At 36.0% G+C, this 19586-nt stretch overlaps 1 protein-coding gene across 1 annotated transcript in view; it reads left to right on the forward strand.

Moving 5' to 3' along the window:
• Positions 1–19586, forward strand: part of SPON2 (spondin 2) — a 132250-nt gene that overhangs the window by 27462 nt on the left and 85202 nt on the right. The window contains exon 3 of the mRNA XM_044062326.1: positions 14950–15173. Coding sequence (XP_043918261.1) covers positions 14950–15173 — 224 coding nt within the window. The remainder of the gene's footprint in view (positions 1–14949; positions 15174–19586) is intronic.

Raw genomic sequence — 19586 nt, forward strand, 5'->3', positions numbered from 1 at the left:
GTTTTTATGGTTTTGTCTAAATGGGCATTGTAATTCAGATTGTTGTCAATGATTATGCCTAGTAGTTTGGTGTTTGGTTAAGGAGATATTGTGGTCCCATTGTTTGAAGAGACTGTAAATATTGGTGGTGTTTGCTTTTGGGTGGGGGAGAAAAGTAATAGTTTGGTTTTATTTGGGTTCAGTAGGAGTAAACGATTATTAAGCCAGTTTTCTACTTTGTTAAAGGTAGACTGGGTTAGGGATTGTAATTCTGCTGAAGTAGAGGCAGTGCAGATTAGTGTGGAATTGTCTGCGTACTGTATGGAGCTAGCCTGTGGTATAATTTTGGGCAGATCATTGATGAATATAGAGAAAAGAAGGGGACCTAGAATGGAGCCTTGGAGAACGCAGAGAGTCACAGGTAGAAGGGGGGATAGATTATCTTTCCACAAGACAGCTTGTTGCCGATCATTTAGGTATGAGTGGAACCAGTTACATACTGATTTATCTATGGACAGTGAATTGAGGGAGTCTAAGAGTAAGCTGTGATTGACCATGTCGAATGCTTAAGATAGATCGAGGAAGAGAGCAGAGGAGAGCAGATTTTGATTATGGTTGTGATTTATTGTGTGAGAGAAGGAGAGAAGGGCAGTGGTTGTACTGTGGGCTGGTCTAAAACCATGCTGGGATGAGACTAGGAGAGAGTTGTGGGTGAGGTGGGCTAATAGTTGTTTCTGTATGCATTTCTCCATTATTTTGGCTAGGGGAGATAGAATTGCAATAGGTCTGTAATTTGAGAGTTCTATGGAGTTCCCTCCTTTGTGAAGTGGAAGAATGTGTGAGATTTTCCAGATGGAGGGGATGTAGGATTCTTGGATAGTACGATTGATTAAGATGGAGATAGGGTATGCTATTACTTTAGCGGCCTTTTGTAGGAATTCTGTGGGAAGTTGGCTGGCTGCAAGGGTGGTAGGTTTTAATTTTTCAAGTGAAGATTTGATATAGTCTGTGGAGATGGGCTCTAGTTTTAAGGGAGAGGGGATCATATGAGTAGGTGAGGTTGTGAAAGAAGAGGAGGGAGATAGATTATTGGCTAGGGATTTGACGGTTTCAGTGAAAAAAGTGTTAAAGGTATTTGCTACTGATTCAGGGGGTAGATTTAAGGTTGATGAGGGGGTGGGGGTAGTTTGTTCAGACCTGACCAGAATTTCTGAGGCTGATTTTGGTGTTTTTGCTGTAAGTTGAAATAGTAGTTTTGCTTGTCTAACATAATAGATCTTTTAGCTTCATTTCTAATCTGTTTGTATGTTATGTGGGCTTGTGGGGATTTGGTGGCTCTCCATGAGGTCCATGCTCTATTTCTAGAAGTAAGGTTTTGTCTGGTAGTATAGGTTAGCCATGGTGCTGTTTTATTTTTGGTTCTAAATCTACGTTTGGGAGCATAATTGCCTAAGATGGCTAGGAAGGTGGTGTTGAATTCTGCGACTGCTTGGTCAAGGGGTAGTGTTTTAAGTCTGGCCCATCTGCATAGGCTTAGATCAGATTGGAAACTGTTTAGATTAAAGTTCTTTGTATACCTGCAGGTTATAAAGGTGGTTTGGTGGGGTATGTCTTCTTTTTTTCTCAATATGTAGATTAGGAGGTGGTTGCTCATATCCTCGGGTAGGGTACCTGCTTTGTACAACTGAGGATTGTTATTTATTAAGATCCAGTCTATAATGCTTTCCTTTTTGTTAGATTTGTTGATTCTGGTGGGGGTAGTAATAGTTTGGGAGAAACCATGTAAGTTGATATGGGTGGTTGGGAAAAGTGCTGAACAAGTTGTCCAGTCGATGTTGAAGTCTCCAAGTATGATTGTTTCTTGGGGGTGAGAGGAGGATAACCATTGGAGTGTGCTTTCTAAGGTGTTTATGTTATTACCTGGAGGAATCTAACTACATACTATGTTTATAGCTTTGTTTTTGTTGAGTTGAATTCTTGAGATTATTGTTTCGGTGTTGGTAGTTACTTGGTCAGGGGGGTGTTAATTGTAGTTAACTCTAGAGAGGATTTGTATAGGATGGCTACTCCACCTCCTTTTCTCACTTTATGGTCAAGTTTTATTATATTGTAGTGGGGGGGGGTAATATTTCATTGTCAATGATAGTGGGTTTATGCCAGGTTTCTGTGAGGCAGAAAACATCAGGTGAGTGTATATCTATGAGTGCATGCAGGTCGTGGAGTTTGTTATTTATACTTCTGATATTTAGGTGACAGACTAGAAATGATTTGGGGGCATTATGTGAGCTTCTTACGTTGGTAGGAGTTACATCTAAGGGGTTATTGATGGTTGTTGAGTTTGGGCCAGGGTTAGGATGGATGTCACCATTGGCTATGAGATTACGTAAACTTTGTATGAGTTTGGTGAACTTTAGTAGAAGTTGGTAATAGTTTTTAGTCTTTGGGTTTAAGTATGTTGGTTGTAATGGATGAAGCGGTTTTGGAGGTGGACTATTGAGGAAGTGGTGTTGTGTTGAGGGAGGAGTGTGTGTATGATAGTGGATTGTTGTACTTGATGTAGAATGTTGCAAATTAGGCAGGCAGTAGAATTCATAGGCAGTCAGGAGATGAAGTATAATGAGTGGGGGTATGAAGTAGTACAATGGTTTAAGTTTAGGAGATGAGGGAGTTGGTGGATACATGGTAGATATGGTAGTAGGTAAGTTTAAGAGAAGTGAGGGAGGGGTTATAGAGGAGGTAGAGTGTGGGAGAGTTGGGAGTAGGAGAGGTGGGTGTATGGGAGATGTTGTGGGATTGGATTTGACTGTGTAGTAGGAGTGGCCAATTATTTGGGGGAGTGGCTAGTAGGAGTGGTCAATTAGTCAGGGGAGTGGTTAGGGTAGTATAAGTGTAGGAGCAGTGGGGGCGGGTGGGAATTGGGGGCAGGGTAGGGGAGCGGATTGAGCCCGAAGGGCGAACGGAGTGGGAAGAGCCAAAGAAGAAGAAAAAGCAGATAAAACAATCAGTGGAGTGCTGATTGTTTAAGGTGAGTTTTTCAAGGAGATAATACTTTGTACATATGAGAATGTGTTTTTAAGGAGGTAAAACTTTGTAGAGTCGAGAAGTATATAGGAGTAGTGGGGTAGGATTGGGTCTATCAGATAGCAAAGTAGGAAGTATAGTGGTTGTTTGAGAGAAAAATAGTACAATGCAGAATTGTAGCAGTGGGAAAAGACCTGGGAGGAGGGAGCCACCTAGTGGGTACAGATAGTACTGCAGCTGAGGCTATTCACAGGGCTTGCAGGTCTAAATGTTTAGGCAGGTTAACACAGGTATTGATTAGAAGGTTATTGAGAGTAGTTGCTCTGTTGGTTGTGAGGGGGAAGGGTTTAGCTGCTGGCTATCCTGGCTTTGGATTTTACAGGTTACACTTAGGGTGAAAGTAACAGTTGTGTCTTTAGGTAACAGACAGTATAAAACATACTTTCTTATGTCCTTTAGGGGAAAGAATCCCAGAGAGGTTTGGTAATGATCCTTAGCTTGGGGTGGAGGCAGCAGTCCTAGACAGGGTGTGAGACCCAAGACCTACTACAGGTCAGTCAGTGGTAGTGCTGGGAACAGAAGGAGAGAAGAGAAAGTGGAGGTATGAGTATTAGGACAAAACAAACATTTTAAACAAAGTACTAGAAAGGATAATGCATAAAATAATCACAGTTTCAAGGAAAACATTTGTTATTCAACTTGATATGCTTATTAAGTTCGTGCAAGCTTGAGCAAGGTAAAATGCATTTACTAGTGGGTTTGTACAACAGTTATTTCAACTATTCTGCTTATCAATGGGTTTACAGGTCAGCTAGAATAAGCAGGTTGAATAATACAAAATGACCAGTGGTCATACATTCATTTTAAAAGTGATGCTAGATGTTCAATCAAATATAGCAGGGGAGAATACACTAGGGTCCATAAGTCTACTATACAGATTTTGACATTTCTATATATTCAGCTTGCAACATCCCTATATAGCTAATGTATTCACTAAACAACTGCATAAAATGCTTGTACAAAAACCTGCAGCTAGGGCTCTTTTGTTATGAATGAGTCCCAATGTTCATATTATCTGTTACACTAGGGCCAGATACACGTGTGCTAGACAAAAGTTCAGCATTCTTGTGGAGGGAGTGATTGTAGATATAGCGCTCTGCTTATCATACATAAATATGGACCTTTTCACTAAGCAAGTCTCTAATGAGTTAAACTCAAAAATAAACACTGCAACGGCAGAGAAACACACCATGGAAATCTTTATTTAAACAATTGTACATGATTGAGCGCTTTCTTCCCTGCTACCAGGGATTTCATCAGAATCTATTTCCATTCCCAGTTTTCCCCTATAAATACTTAAATTACCTCATGATGTCACTAATTACTAAATTAATTGATGAATTTTAAAGTGCCAAGTGCATTTAAAACATGTTAAAAACAATATAATTACCATATATCTGTCCACATTTTAAAAAACAACAATAAAAACTTATAGAATACAATTCATACTAAATGTTTCCATAAAACAATTTCATTTTGTGAATTCCACTTTTCTATTTAATATAGGCTTTATTGTAATGATTTCATTTAAACCAGGGGGTAGACTTGCTTGTAATTTTATTTGCCACTTAATTTCTCTTTCTTCTATATATGTTCTATAATCCCCACCCCTTGGATTTCTTAAAACCTTTTCTAAAATTGAAAATCTAAAATCTTTGCAGCCTGGAGAGCTACTAATATGCCTATATAGTGCGTTGTTAGAGTTGTGTGTATTTATCTGGTATGTGTGTTCATATATTCTGTCTTTCAATTTTCTTTCAGTTTTACCTATGTAAAAACTGGGACAGGTTTCACACATAGCCAGATAAATCACACCAGTTGTTTGACAATTCCCTCTTACTGGTTTCACTACATTTTGTAAATAATTGTTAATTTTTATATTTTGTTCTGTACATACGTATTTACACTGTGTGCAATTACCACATTTTGTAGTCCCTAGTTTAGAATTCGACTTAGTGTGTAATTCAAAATTCTTTTTCAGGTTTACACCTACTGTGTATACAAAATTTGGTTTATTACCCCCTATATTCCACAACTTAGGGTTATCCCCCAAAATAGCCCAATTCTTTTTATAATTTTCTCTACCTCCTTTGCGTAGCCTCCAAATGGAACTATCATAGCACTTTCGTAGTTCTTATTATTATTTTCTGTGTTATTTATTCCACTGTCTTCTCTCAAGCCATGGATATTACCTAAAAGTGGCTTATATTTTTTACCCCATTCTCCTTGAATATATTCCACATATTCATTTACTATTTTTACCGGATAGCCCCTCTCTAAGAACATGTGGGCTACTTTTCCTAATTCCTCATGCAAATCTTCCTTTTTTGAGGTCATCCGTGCCACCCTGATAAGTTGTCCCTTAACTATGCTGTGTTTTTGTTTAATTGGGTGGTCACTGGAGTATTGCAGGTATGAGTTGCTGAAAGATGGTTTTCTATATATCTTAGATGTAAAAGTACTTATGTCCTTGTTTAAATATGCATCCAAGTAGTTTATACCTTGTGTGTTGTAAACATATGTGAATTTCAAAAATCCTGTACTGTTATTGAGGTACTCTACCAGATCCTTAATGATACTTACAGGGCCTTTCCATAAAATAAAAATATCATCCAAAAATCTGACGTAAAGTCTCATATGTTGAAAGAAAGCACTATTAAACACATAATTTTGCTCCCAGTTTAACATCACCAAGTTTGCAAATACTGGGGCACAAGAAGCACCCATTGCTACACCTCTATGTTGCTTATAGTATTCTCCATCAAAGAAATGTAGTTGAAATCTAGAACAATTTCCATAAATTCCACTATTAAGTTTTGTTTATCTGAATCCAGTGTTGTGTTATGTAAACAGTCCCTAAACATGTCTAATCCCTCCTGTTTGGGAATGCATGTGTATAATTCGACTACATCTATCGTAACAAATGTTATATCTTTATCCCACAATTCTTCCTTAATTCTTCCCAAGAAATCCCATGAATCTTTGATTATGTGATCACTGTTATGAACCTGGTGTTTCAGCCATTTATCTATAGTTGCTCCAAAAGGGTATGTTTTTGACCCTCGTCCATCCACAATTGGTCTAAAACATAAATTTTCCAAGTTTTTGTGGGTCTTTGGTATTCCAAATATAGTGGCTACTTTTGGGTTTGTAACTTTTAACTATTTATAAATTTCTCCTGTTATTCTTTCTTCTAGGAGGTAATCTTCCAAGTAATAATCTATTCTTTTGTTGCTAATATTAATCTCATTAAGGGATGCTGGTTGATATGTATTTGAGTCGTTCAACATTTCAAATATTTTTTGTGAATATTCCAATGTATCAAAGAATACCATCCCTCCTCCTTTGTCTGGACGCATAACTCTTATAGTGTTATCTGTCTTCAGACTTTCCAGGACTTCATTTTGTTTATAAGTCAAGTTTCTATTAACTAAAGTAGGCTTCTCCTTACTTTTTAATTTATAAATGTCCTCCATAATTGCTTTTTCTAAGACATGTAGAGTAGGATCTAAAGGTAGATTGTACACACTTTTATTACTAGGTTCCAAAATATTATTTTTTCCTTTTCTTTCAGTTTTAGTTCTATCATGAAACATGTAAGCTAAATTTTACTTTCTCAGGAACAGTTTTAATTCTATGATAGTGTTTGTGTAATCAAAAAACCTTGTTGGGACAAATTTTAAACCTTTCATACATAATTCAAAATGTTCAGGTGTTAATTCTATCCCTGCATAGTTGTAAATGTGATATCCATTCATAGTATGTACAACTCCATTTTTCTAGTATCTGTTTATTCATATTTAATTCCTGATCCTGTTCCTTCTGTTCCATCCTGTTGTCCATTGTTCTCTTTCCTGCTCTAGCCCCACATCCCATTCTTGTTGGTACTGAAAAGTTGGAAATTCACTAATGTCTTTATTAGTTTGCTCTTTGTTGTAGTAATTCCTATTTGGTTCTATTCTTTGCATTTTTCTTTGCCCATTAAAATTTTTATTCTGATTATTTCTATTAAATTTCCCTACTCTCTCTCTTAATAACATATGCCCTATTTTCCTTGTATTCTTCTAAGTCCCTCTTTAATTTCTTACATTTTGTTTCAAATATTCTATTACATTTAAAATCTACACTATCTAATTTCCTGTAATACACCCCTACATATTATATAAAAAGGAGGTCATTTTTGATTTTTCCATCCAGAATTTCTGTTTCACCTATCAATTTGCTAAGCTTTTTATCATTATGTGTTATTATCTTCCCTATTAACTCCATACCGTGTCTGTCAAACATTTCTTGAAATTCTGCTATTAAAATATCATCATACTCTAACCCAAAAGGGAATTTATAAACTCTAAGACCTTTAGGTATAATTTCTTTGTCAAACATTCAGACAAATATCCATTTTCTAACTGCAATTTCTTTATATCAAACACTTTTGCCTCAAACTTATAAATCATATATTTTACTGTACCATCATACATAATCAGCTCATCATTCCTATTCTTTTATCTTTTATCGCACAAAGCTTCATCTGGAAAAACATATTGTTTTAGCAAAAAGGAATCAAAGTCTTTTATATGTCCAAGGGTTTGTTTTTGAACCATATAGTTCAAACTATTACTCACATGTCTCTGGTTTATACCCTTATGGCGTTCTTCATTCGTATTACTTTTAGTGCCATTACACCCAGTCTCTGCATGTTTATACATACTAGCTGCTTCTTTTGGTCTCGCTCCCAACCTTGTTGTTTCAAATGACTCTTACGCAGTTTATTTGTGTTTATGTGTGCACCGCTACCTGTTAGAGAGTTAGACTCGCAGCTTTAATAGCGAGGTGGCCCAAGAAAATATTAAAAGTGGGAGACAGCAAAGAGTTTATGGGGAATGACTACTTGTATACCAGGCAGAAGAGGAGTAAATGTATCCCATTATTGAGGGAATGTCAAGAAGCAGGCATGAGTTCTAACTGCTGTCCCCAGGTATTTTAAAAATAGTTTTCCCTAGAGGAACAAAATCATTTTTCAGATGAAGTACATCTTAAGGAAGAAATACAAAAGTTTGAACAACAAAAAGTGAGCTGTTAAACAGGAGACTCTGTTTCTTGTTCTTCTGATAATAAAGACCACAGACAGACTGTGCCAGTGAAACCTTTTCCAGTTTTTCAATGGTAAATGCTTTAGAGAGTGGAAAAAAGCACAAGAGTTGACTAGAAGAATCGAAAGTATGTTGGAAATGAAGCAGAGACAGCATTTGGGAGATGGAGATGAACAGGACTAGAACAAGAAAATCTGGAAATATTGAACTTTCTTGGACTTTGTTAAACTTCTAGGGAACTCTAAAATATATGCCCTACTTCATCCCATTAACATTTGGAGAATAAAATCAGTAACTTGGAAATTAACAAATGTGGGATTACAAAGCAATAATTATAGTTGAGAAACATGACAGAACAATAAAATCTAGAAGTATTGGACTTCTTTGGACTTTGTTAAACTTGTAAGGGAGTCTAAAGCATATTCCCTACTTCATATCATTAATGTTCAGAAAAAAACTTAGGAGAGGGGAAGAGGAAGGAGAAGGTTAACTGTAAGGAAAACAATTTTTTTCTTAATACTACCATTTAAATGGTGCATAATTTTCTTTCCATGTTATAAAGTTTTTTTTTCAGTGTAATGGGGATACTAATGTAAATAGGTGCTCCTGTTTTTTTTTTTTTTTTTTTTTCTCCTTTCTTCTCTCTGTCTCTTTGTTCTCTTTCTTCAGTTTTAAGAAATGTAGGCACTGCAATGTAAAAAAAAAAGATCTGGTTAAAAGAGTGTCACAAAAGTAAAGTTAGTATGCTTTTTCTCATTCTTGCATAGGGAAATGACTGTGTTAAGACCATTAGTTTAATCTAGTAACATTTTTTATGAAACAGCAAGTAAATTAAAAAGAATATTGAATACTGTAATGCTTTTTTCTAGTAAAAAGTTTTGTTTCTGGTTCTCATGTCTCTAGCAGACAATCTGATAAAAAGAAACAGCTTAGAGAAAATATTTTCTGAAAGTATTCAAGTGTTTTCCCAGCTGATCTATAAAGATAAGACAAAACCCAACATCACTTATTAGAACCACAAGTGATACCATGCATCTTAGCATGAATAACCTTTTTTTAGGTTAGCTCAAGTCTCTGTGTGTGGCTGTCTTGGAGCATTTGTTCCTATTAGGAGGGGAAAATTTAATATTTGAAGCTGTAGATAGTTTTGTATGTAATTATTACCTTAATAAGTTTTAGGGGGGTACTCTCTGTGTGTGTGTGTGTGTGTGTGTGTGTGTGTGTGTGTGTGTGTGTGTGTGTGTGTGTGTGTGTGTGTGTGTGTGTGCGTGTGTGTGTGTGTGTGTGTGTGTGTGTGCATGTGTGCATGTGTGTGTGTGTGTGTGTTTGTGTGAGGGTTTCAATAAAACAAAAAAGTCTGTAATATGTGACATAGGCTCAAATGGAGATGGCAAAAAACAACTGCATAAAAGATTAACCTGCCAAACAGTGGTACATGCATGTAACACAAAAGCTGAAACTAGACATTTAACAAAATATTTGTTATGCATAAAAGGTGGGAATAATAATCTCACAATATGATGCTTTCTACAATATTTTTAAATGCTAATGGTCTCACAAATAAATACAAAAAAAAGAGTAGTGATCTATATTAAAAAATGTAGAGTGTAAATAGCTATGCTACAGGAGACACACTTGGAAAAAACTGAATATGTTGATTTGATAAAGGTTTGCAGGATAGTTATTCAGCAGAATACCTGGGGCAAATGAAGAGAGAAGTACTTATATTAATTGCAAGAGGTTCTCCAATAGTAATAGAAGAGGATAAAAAAGACAATAATGATAGATTTGCAGTACTAAAGGGCTACTGGCAAGGGAGGAGGATTTCACTGGCATGCATTTATATAGCACCAAAAACTGCTATAATGGAGCTTAAGAAAATTCTGGGAGAATAATCAGCTTTCAGGAAGGAATATTACTTATAGGTGGGGACTGGAATTTGATTTGCAATAGTGAAGCTGTGTCTGTGGGGCCCAGAAGGGAAAATATAATAAAGGAGGGTAGAAACTTAGGAAATATTTGGCATGGAAGATGTGAATTCAGTACTGGGAGTTTGGAGTGAATTTACATAAAGTTCCCCAAGATACAAAAAATGGGCTAGACTAAACAGAATTTACATTTCACAGGAATTAAGGTTTTGATACACACCCAATAACTATTTCAGATCATCCACCAATAATAACTAAAATAAAAACATGGGGTAATAAAATAAAAATGAGACACTGGCAATTTTCCACCTATCTGTTGAAAAGAGAGGACGTTAAGGAATGGGTAGTGGAAATTATTCATGAGCTATTAGAGAAGAAAGAAATTTCTTCTGGAAATATACCTAGGAAGTGAGATAAAATTAAAGTGGAGTTTAAAAATAAGGTGGAAATAAAATAAAATGAGATATGGTTAAGAAGTAATAAGAATTATTTAGAGGGACTGACAAATATTAAAGTATTGCAAAATAGGGGGATTTTCACAAAACAAGAAGAGGAACAACTGTAGAATGCTAAACAGAAAATAGGGGATTATATTGATAAAATGCATGAATTTAGAAAGATTGCTGTTAAGCAACTGTTTTTGATAATAACTCTAGAGCACAAAAACTTTTAGCAATTATGTATTGTTACTATTATGCAAGAAGTCCAGAATTTCTGGATAGAAGATATACAAAAAGATTAAGAGATACATTAGAGGGAAGAAAAATACTTGCGCAAGAAAAACTGTCAAAAGCTTCAAATGCAAATTTGTGTTCATTAATTCAACAAATTCATGAACATTACCGAGAAACCTTGGGCTATTTGGGAAAAAGAAGTGACTGAAGTAGTGTGAAAATATAAAGAACAAAATGTAGAGAGTTTTAAAAGGTATAAAAAAGAAGCATGAACATTGGAAAGAAAGAGAAATCTGACATGGTGCAATATGTATGCAAAGGAGAAAGTCAAACTATTCAATACAAAAAAAGTAGTTCCAAATATATTTGAGGAGAAATACAGGTAAAATCACCCAAGTACTGAAAATTTCACAATACAAAAAAATAAGACCACAAAGGGGGAATGTAGAACAGAAGATCAGTAAAGCAGACGTAAAACAAACAGAAGCCAAAGTTGTGGAATACCTGCAAAGCAAGGAATTTAGTGTCGTAAATCTAACACAGGGGATGTCACAACATGATGGAACAATGAGTCCCCAAATTAAGTAAAAACAGGAGGAGCAGGAGATATCTGATAAAGAAATATGGACATGTGAAAGAAAAAGTGATTTAATATGGTGCAATATGCATGCAAAGCAGAAACAAAACTTCAATACAAAAAAGAAGCACCAAAGATATTTGTAGAGAAACATGGGGGAAGACATCCAGATATGGAAATTTTAACAATAAAAAAATAAAAATAAAAAAAAACAAAGGGGGAAGTAGAAAAAAGGATTAGTAATGGAAAAGTTAAAGAAATAGAAACTAAATTTATGGATTAACTGTGAAGTAATGGATTTAGTGTAGAAAATCCAACTTTAGTAACATTCCAGCATGGTAGAACAATAAGTCCCCAGATTAAGGAGAAACCAGTGGAAGAGGAAGCATCTGATCAGTTGCCATATGAAGATACCTTGGGGCCTTCATTAGGAAACTGTACAAAAGTTCAGTTGGAGTTGCACAGCAAGGAAGGAGCAGGAAATGGTGGCAACCTGAATGCAGTCAATGTTGTGGAGTGATAGTCCAATGAGTTCCCATATGAAAGAACAATGGACGACACAGAATGAAGCTAAAGACAATATATCACAAGAATATGCTTTGCAGCTTTCTGTAGAATGCCCGCAGGAAACGGAGAACAAAGAATGTGTCCTTAGTTTAGAAGAAAATGATCTAAGGGAAGAGTTGCTTGACTTAATAGAGATAGATAGACGTATTAAGATCACTGAAAGAAACAGATTACAGGAAGTCAGTAAGACCCAAAATGTTAAGAGTCTGAAAAAACAAATGAACACAGAAATCAAGACTATTCACAGAAATTCATGTCATATACCACAGGTAAACAGAATATATTATTGTACAGCTAAATTAATAACAGATAACATCTTACCACAAAAATACGGGGCAATAAGAGAAAGGAAGGGAAAACAAATGCTATCTTGGAAGTATTGAATAGAGAAAACTATAAAGAAATTAATATTATAATTGTCTCTGTTAGAAGAATACAGGAAAGGGAACAGATCAACAAAAATACTTAGAAAGACTGATGTGATAAAAGCAATGTGCAGCATCAGAACACACCAGAATTAATCATACACAATTGCAAATATTGAACTAACGATATCAGCACAGGCAGAAAAGCTTAGAAGATATGCAGATATAAAGGAAAAGTACAAAATAAGTGATTTATTGATGATCCAAAGAATTTTATAGAGAATTGGGAAAAAAATCAAAATAAATAGAATTACCACCAAAAAATATAGGCACATTTTGGAGAAATATACATGAAAATCCTGTGGAACATAACAAAGGTGCTGAATGGACAGATGAAGAAGAAGAAACAGTAAGAAGTTCAAATGTGCAGGATATGAAATGGAATGAAGTAATGACCAGAGAAACTGAAACAAAATTAAGAAAAAAATCCTAACTGGAAAACCCCACACCCAGATGCAGTGTCTAACTTTGGGCTAAAAGTATTAAAATCTTTACCTGAAGATTTAGCCCTGAGTAAGAACTATTTATATGTGCATCCTGAAAAGACAACAACCTGGTTAACGACAGGAAAAATGACACTCCTCCTTAAGAGTGAACCTTCAAGCTATCCTAAAAAAATATAGACCAATAACTTGTCTTCAGACAATGTATAAACTGTATACTGGAATTGATACTGATAGAGTTTATTGTCATCATACCTCTCAACTGTCCAGATTTTTCACAGAATATCTAGGTTTTTGCCTCTTATTTTTGGTCTGGTCCTCATAAAATTTGTGGTTTTCAGGCAAATTGTTGAGGACTAATGTCATTAAATAATGACAGACATTTGAGTTTCAGACTTCATTTCTTTTAGAAAATATATAATAATGTAAAATCTATTATTCTAGCAGCTTTCTAAATTTACAGCCACAATATTTAAAATCTGTCCCTATTTTGGGGCTTTTGTCCCCCCATTTCTTCTGGCTTTGTCCAGATTTCTTGCACTGAGAGGTTGAGAGGTATGATCGCCATGTTGAACTGCTTGACAGTTTAGGTGCATGGGAGGTGCCTTGCAGGTTTGGTAGCTGGCCAGCTGTTATATCCTTCACAGGATATAACCCATATAGCTAAAGCTACTGCAGTCAGCAAATATGAAGAAAATGTATTGATATACAGCTAGCACAGTCTGACATAAAGGTGTGGGCAACAGAGCTGAAACACAGATGAGAGAGATTTTTTTCTCATTTCTGTCACTTTGATTGTAGTGTAGCATATTCTCTGGGATCAGTGTAAATAATTGTGAATCACACACATGAATAATGTTCCTCCATTATGGTTAAAGGGATATTTGAGGGTCATATTACATCATAATAATCAAGTATTACCCATTTTCCCTTTGGGAAAAACCCGGTTCCCATAAATTACCACATTGATGGTAGTCCACTGAACACAGAAGGCGTTGTAAGAGATCTGGGAACACAGGCTGACAGCAACCTCTCTTTTGACCACCACATTGCCACTGTGGTCAGAAAGTCCTTCTATGTGGCACATCTCATTACTAAGGGTTTTGCATCTAGGAAGAAAGAGGTCATTGTCTCCCTCTACTCTTCCCTCATTAGGCCAATCATCGAGTACAATGCCCCATTTGGCATGTGCCACACTAGACACCTGCAACAACTGGAGAGACCACAAAAGTACCTCACAAAGAGGATTCTACGCCTTAAACACTTGTCCTATATGGACAGACTCAAAAAACTCCAACTAGTCTCTGTCTCATATCGCCTTAGAGGCGATCTCTGCTTGACTTACAAAGCCATGTCTGACCCAGCTCTGTTAGCGATGCTACATCTAAATAAATCCCAATCCCTCCACTCCACACGCTGCAGAGACCTCAACCTCATTACCACAATCAACAGAATGTGCTGGAGGGACAGGTTCATAACCAGAGACTGCCCATGCTATGGAATAGACTTCCCATTCATGTCAAACAGAGCACCTCACTGGCCCTCTTCAAGAGAAATCTTGATGAGTAGATGGGAAATAGAAAATTCACCCCAGGGATCACTCCAGTGGCTTTACTCGACTGAGGCACTGGGAACTAAGGTCAGGTGGCACAATGCCTGGGTAATCCTATGGGCTAGGCTTGTAAAGTCTCCAGGGCCATTAGCCTAGTGCGCACCTATGAACCTATGAACGAATATGTGAATAGAGGCCTTGTTATGTATGAGTTCCCATAAAATATCCCATATTTTCAGAAATGTTTAACTTGATTTTTGATTTTGTCATTGTATGTCATTTGCACCAATGACTAATGTATCTCTGTAAAAGAAATTTCCTAAAAATAATTCCAAAAATGTCTCTCTTCTGATTATAGTATTTATAATGTTGTCTTTGTTTTATGTACACATTGAAAGCAGTAATTCAAATTCTCATGCAGTATACTTTTATTGTAAGACTATGACATGACAGCTAACAGTGGTAAAAACTGATTTTCATTTGTGCCCTTACATTGTTGAAGCATATTGTTGTATTTCAGTATTCATTGTTGCAATCACATTGACAAATCAGTAGTGCAACAATAATTTTGATAAATGACAATTATTTTGGTCTTAATACCCCAATAACTAAAATTCTCCTGTTATTCATCAGCTGTTAGCCATAGCTCTGATTACCACATGTGGCAGGAGGCAGCATATGCTAGCAATGGAGTGCGAGAATTTACTGAAAAAGGTGAACTTTGGACTCTGATGAAAGAGGTTGAAAAAGCAGAAGAGACAATGCAAAGTGTTTATGGTTTCTCATCAACTCCACCCATCTCCAGTGGAACAGCACAATCAAAAACTGAGATTGCAGCCCATTCAAGACATTCTCTCGTAAGTAACAACATATGACATATTATAGATGTGTTCCTTGATTTCTTTGCTTTATTTTATAATATGCCAAAGTTACAAGACTATGAGAAGCAATAATTCTTAGCTTTTTTTCATTTTTGTGATGTCTTAAACAGGTTGGTGGTGTTCTACTTATGTATTCTAAATGCTTCTATACTTATAGCTCAGGCAGCAAAATAAAGTGGGGGAAAAATACAAGGAAAGAACAAATCATTTGATTCAGAGGGGAGTTGGTGGGTTGGCATAATGGTTAAGGTGTTTAATAACTTAACTCTCACCCTTTGGAAGCAAAATAGGCTTAAAAAGGTCCCTGAGATTGTTAACCTATTAATGAACTCATGAACCTTTCCAGGGTAAAATAGAATCTGGGCTTCTGCATAACTAAATCTGTACTCAAATTAATTATACATTCGGAGTGCAGTTACTGCAATTCAAATTCAGGATACAAAAATATGTATGTCAATGCTAGTTGGCTCTCTAACTGAGGGTGTTTTAGAAAACTGGTAGGCATGCAATTAGGAAATCCAAAATGCACAAAGATAGACTAATGCTCTTACTGATAAAATTATTGACCATTCTGATTTAAATGTAGAAAACCACAGTTAGAAGATTGTGATAGAAATTTGTGTCAGCTTAGACTTCTGTACTGTAGAAATGTTATTGCATCCCGTCCACCACGTAGGATCTCTACATCTGTAACCCTGCTACTTTCATTTATACACTTCCTAGGTTATTATTACTTGGAGAAAAAAAGGCAAATGCATATATTTTGTAGAAAACAATCGATTATTTGTCTTCTTTCTTTGTGAACTTATAGAAAAAGTTTTTTTTTCAAAATACAGTGCTCAAATTTGGACAATACGAGTACATGTGCTTCAGCAGAAGAAAGTATGGAACTGAAAGAAAATGAATTTTGATATATATATATATATATATATATATATATATATATATATATATATATATAGAAACACTTTATAACCTCGAATTACTGAAATGTCGAATTTCAGTATCTCGAGACTATAAAGCCGAATGTTAAAAATAGCGAAAGGTCATAATCGTGAACTCGAATATATGTCGAATTTGCAGTTATGACCTTACGCTGCGTAATGTCCTGGATTGTGTTTTGATGGTGCGCGGTGCCATGTGGGGATGTAGGTGTTATGTCAGGTAAGTGTTTTCTAAGGGTTTTGAGTGGGAGTTAGAGTGTGTGTGTGTGTGAGTGTGCTGATGTGTTTGATGTGTGTGTGAGGGGTTGGAGAATGTGCGTGTGTGAGCTGGCTTTTATTTTGTGTTTGTGCAATCTCAGAGTTAGTATATATAAGTAGGGGGGGTGGGGGATGCAGGGGGCCTTTCCCCCTGCTTATGTGTGTATGAGTTGTGTATGTGTGTACTTTGTTTGTTTATGTTGTGATGTGGGTGTTGTGGTATATGTGTGGTATAGTGTGTGCGGTTTTTTCGGTGTTGTGAATTTCGCATTTTTTTGTGTTGGTGTTTTGTGGATTCAGTTTTATAGTCTCGAGATACTGAAATTCGATATTTCAGTATTTCAAGGTTATAAAGTGAATCTATAGATATATATATATATATATATATATATATATATATATATATATATATATATATATATATGTGAGTTTAACTGTTTGGAATTATGGTATAACATCTTCATAATACTCTTCTGACCTTTGTGTCAAGCTGCCGTGCACCATTCCACAATTCCATTTGTAAATGTTTGGCAGACATTTTTGAAAATCCTACTTTGGATCTAAATTAAATTCAGGATCATTGTTTAGGCAGTTTTGGTCCATAAATTATATTCTAAAACTCTGAAAACAAAATGTTAACTTTAGCAGAATTATTGGCATTTGTTAAAAATAAAGTTAAGAAGTGTTTTTCCCCCATAGGCTATCAGCTTTTTATTGGAACCATTATGTTTACAGTTTTAATGGTGAAAGATTTTTTTAAGACTATCTTGTCCCCCCTCTCCCCATTTTGAAGACATTCTCCACTTTTTGTTAAAGACGTGGGGAAGTTGACAGCACAGTCTTCTTCCATGCAAACATGGCAGGCCTTATGCATAGATGGCCGAGGTGGCTACTTCGGACACCATTGTGCTTGGGTCATTTTTCTCTATTTGCTTATTTTATTTTCTTAAAGTAAAGAAAGGTAACATTTGTTTGCATTACAATGCATAAACAAATGGCCTGCATTGCCCCCGCTGAAAGATGAAACGGCTGTGCAGCCCTAGGGAAGAAGTGTTGTAAATTTGGACGATCAATATTTTAGCCTCCTGCTACATCCTACCTATGATTTACCTGATTCATTGTCTAGGTATATCATAGGCAATACAGTGCAGGAAGTCAACAAATTTGAAAGTGTAGGGAATATCTGCACTGTGAAGGGAAAATCTGAAAGTGTAGGGAATATCTGCACTGTGAAGGGAATGCGCTTTTTTAGAGGTACCATGAGGCAATTTTTTTAACCTAGTACTGACACGCAACTAAATATTGTGAACAACTTTCAATGACTGGAATAGCCATGGTTCTCAAGCCTTTTGCAAAATATCCCTGATCTTGACTCACATTCTAGCATCTTCCTTACACATTTTTTTTTTAATTTTCTGGCCAGTCACTGAAGATTACATTTAGTCAAAAATGCCAGACATTGGAGTTCAGTCCTCCTAATGCTTCATTAACTGCATGTTGATTCAAAACCTATTGTTCTGTTTACCTTCTAAGTAAATTACAGCAATATATGCTGGCCTGTCTGTGAAAGAATATGATTAACTCCTGTTGTCTGCCCATTATTCTGGCTTTGTAAGATTTACATGATTTATATTAAGCAAATTTAAATACTTTAATATATGGTTACTTTCTGTGACAAACAAAACTGAAATAAAATACATGGCTATTATTTTTATTATAAAACATTTAACGTGCACAAAGAAGTGGGTGTAACTGTTGTGTGGGGATGAAAGTAACTGACCCTCTTATTATTTGTTCATTTAAACAGTCACTAATCTTGCATTGTAAGACTAGTGTACATTTGTGTAAATTAAGATGGAATACTTTATTATTGTGAGCATTATTCTTTCTTTTTTCACCCCAACTGGATATTTGTATTGCACACAGAAAATTGGCTTCAATTAGTGGGTATAATGACCATTTCTGAATACAAGTGGTTTACCATGGCTGTTGTTTGATCACTGTTAAACAGTTGCTCATCTTGTGTGGCAGGAATAGTGTCATACAATGCATCATATTTGCCGATATCAGTTGTAAACTAGTATTGCTGTGGATTATGCTCATGTGGGTGGTTGGGTTGGGGTTGCAGTATATTAAAGAGTACCAAGTTGGCCATAAATTCTTTCACTTTCTATAACAAACATCATAACGGCACATGATAGGTTGCTATCATTGCTGGTCTAGTAAGAGCAGGATATGTAAAAAAACTAATCAATCACTGGTACATTGGCACATTGAGTGACATTGTCATAGCTTTGGTTGACTTTCTGGCTTCGCCTTTTTCTCTGTGAATCTGTATGCCCTCTCTGTTTATCCATGTGCATTGGTTTCCACCAAAACCTCAAAGACATGATGTAGTTAAATTAGAATTCCTTCAGTATGACTGTAGGTAAATGTGCAGCATGTGTGAAAGTATATTTGTCATATTCTGCTAAACATGGCTTGGCTTTGCGCACGCACGCGTGTGTGTGTGTGTGTGTGTGTGTGTGTGTGTGTGTGTGTGTGTGTGTGTGTTTGAGTGTGTGTGTGAAAGTGTATGAATGTGAATTGTGAAAGTGTATGAATAAATAATTGAATTTACTTGTGTGTGTAAAAATAATATCACCATTTTTTATATCAGGGAGTTGGGAGGGTGGCCTAATAGTTAAGATGTTTGCCTTACAAATGCAAGGTGTGGGGTTCGAGACTCACAAGGGTTAATTGGCTAGGCTTAAAATGGCTCGCAAGAGCAGTTAGCTTAGTACTAATCTATGAACCTATGAACCTATGGACACAAACAATATTGTTGAACTATTTTAGTTGCAGCAAAAAAGAGCAGTTAGCAAGTCATTAACTTTCAAAAATAAGGCATACAATGCATCTTAGAACCACTACACCATGAGACCTCCTTGGAGCCTCATGGGCCCCACACCTCAGCCTTTATAACTGGATTATGACATAGACTAATTTGAGGTTCACAAGTGCGCATTGAAAGATAGATGTTGCTTGTCTGGGGATTTGGGGACAGGTGGTCATTTTTTCTTTAAATTTATTCACAGACCTCATTGGTATTTATAGACATTCACTACAGCTTGTCTAGTGTCAGTATATAGTTTAGGAGTGATAGTTTGAATTACATTACTGTTACTGTTATTTGTTTCACTTTCCT

The sequence above is a fragment of the Protopterus annectens genome, chromosome 2.part1 (assembly GCF_019279795.1).
Source record: "Protopterus annectens isolate FY-2018-M chromosome 2.part1, PAN1.0, whole genome shotgun sequence".
Lineage (NCBI taxonomy): Eukaryota > Metazoa > Chordata > Ceratodontiformes > Protopteridae > Protopterus > Protopterus annectens.